The sequence below is a fragment of the Euprymna scolopes genome, chromosome 33, assembly GCF_053919585.1.
Source record: "Euprymna scolopes isolate OS-2025 chromosome 33, ASM5391958v1, whole genome shotgun sequence".
Classification (NCBI taxonomy): domain Eukaryota; kingdom Metazoa; phylum Mollusca; class Cephalopoda; order Sepiida; family Sepiolidae; genus Euprymna; species Euprymna scolopes.
In genome coordinates, this window is record NC_136514.1 from 18,098,493 (window position 1) to 18,100,459 (window position 1,967).

Sequence of the window (1,967 nt, forward strand, 5' to 3'; positions counted from 1 at the left end):
CCAACAAATATGCTATTTTAAACTTACAACCGACCCAATTGGCATATTGGTAGAAGTGTTCGCTTATGAGCTGGGAGGTCGGGGTTCAATCCTAAGTAGTCATACCAAAAATTTAAAATACCTCCTTGCTAAGCTCTCGGCATTATAAGAGAGATGATCAAGAGCAAGTACCGGGTTTTGAATAAGTCCTGTTACATTGTAGATTTTCCTATTCAAATTAAGCCTGGTACGTCATTTTGGGTAGAATTAAACAAGTTTGGTTACACAATGATTTATTAGTATACAAGGCATCATATCATTCAATGTGGCCACCTTTGGCGGCAATGACACGTTCCAACCGAGGTCGGAAACTCTTACAGACCTTCCTGACGTAGTCCTTCTTCACAGAGGCTTTCAGCTCATTTGTGTTACTGTGGCGGGTCTTACAGGCCCTTGCCTCAATATGCGCCCACACACTGAAATCAAGGGGGTTCAAATCTGGCGACTGTGGAGGCCAAAAGTCTTTAGGCTAGAAGCTCATGTTAGTCTCTAACCAGTTTTGCGCAATTTTGGCGGTGTGTGCCGGTGCGCCGTCCTGCTGGAACACGTAATCTGCTTTCTTGGTAATCTTTTTAACCCATGAAAGACCTTTAGTTTCCAAAATGTCTTTGTAAACAGCGGCGGTTAGGCTGTATCCCTGTTCAAACCACACCGGGGGCATATTCTCCCCATTGGATGCTACGACCCCAAGCATCATGACAGATGCTGGATGCTTGGTGGTTGACACTCTCTTGTGGTTAGAGACATCATTCCCAAAGCTTACAACCCGGTCGTTCTGCCTGTTGAAGACTGGATCGACAGTGAATGTTTTCTCATCGGAGAAAATGAGGATACGATTCCCGTGGCTCTTTAAGTCATTCAACAGGCGGGTGCTCCTCTCCAGACGTTTATGAATCATTGCAGCACTCAAGAGGGGTTTCTTGGAACGTCTTAGACTCTTTCCTCCCATGCTCTTGACCACCCTGGACACTGTGGATACAGAAATTTTCAACTTTTGTGCCAGTCTTGTCATTTTCATCTCAGGATCATTTTCAAAGGCCTTTTTGATGGTTCCACGCCTAATTTTTTTAGGCCTTCCTGATTGAGGTCGATCCTTGAGAGTCTCCGAGTTATTCAGACGTTGGGCAACACGATAGACAGTCATTCTACTGACGTTTAGTAGCTTTGCAATGTCAGTTTGTTTGCGACCCGCGCGCAGCAAAACGGAGATTTCATTTCTTTTTCCTTCCATTGAGTTGTACTTATAATTTAGGATTTTCTCAGGGGTCAATATTGTATCTGCAATATATAAGTATTAATTAGACGTACTCAAATGTTAGTTACAATCAATAATAATACATGAATTTATAAAAATAAAAATGTAACAGGACTTATTCAAAACCCGGCACAGGAATCATGAGAATGGAGTGTAGCAACTAATGTAAATTGAGCCTTCTGGTTGCCCTCGACTATAGTCGGACGCCTATCTTTTTAAACTTACAAGTGACAGATCAACTTATATGCAATTTTAAACTTACACGTGACAGACCAACGAATATTCAAATTCAAAATTACACGTTAGAGACAAACTTATATTCCACAAACAGGGAGACTCGACGTTGCTTGGGATTGAATAATGATCAATGAATGTCTCAAACTCTCACATTTTTATTGTCGTCAAAATCGGTGAAATCGCTCATTTTTTCCAATCAAATCGATTGATTTCATACTCTAGTTAGGGACTCATCGCGGTACACCAGAAGAAAGTTCCACATTCGTTCTCGCAGTTAGTCCACAATATATTGTAGAAAACTTACTATCGATTTTATGAAATCATTTTATATAATGTCTTGAATTAAACTTTAAAATGCAAAAGTCAAGTATCATGCGTTAATTTTGCTCTAAACAGAAACATTCATTTCGAACGCGCCCCCGTCATATCAAAGAAC

At 40.8% G+C, this 1,967-nt stretch overlaps 1 protein-coding gene across 1 annotated transcript; it reads right to left on the reverse strand.

Moving 5' to 3' along the window:
- Positions 1–508: 508 nt before the first annotated feature.
- On the reverse strand, positions 509–1,183 carry LOC145257989 (uncharacterized). Its single transcript, XM_080115715.1, has one exon. It carries the CDS (start codon positions 1,181–1,183, stop codon positions 509–511), a length of 675 nt encoding a protein of 224 aa, XP_079971841.1.
- Between the last annotated feature and the right edge of the window lie 784 nt (positions 1,184–1,967).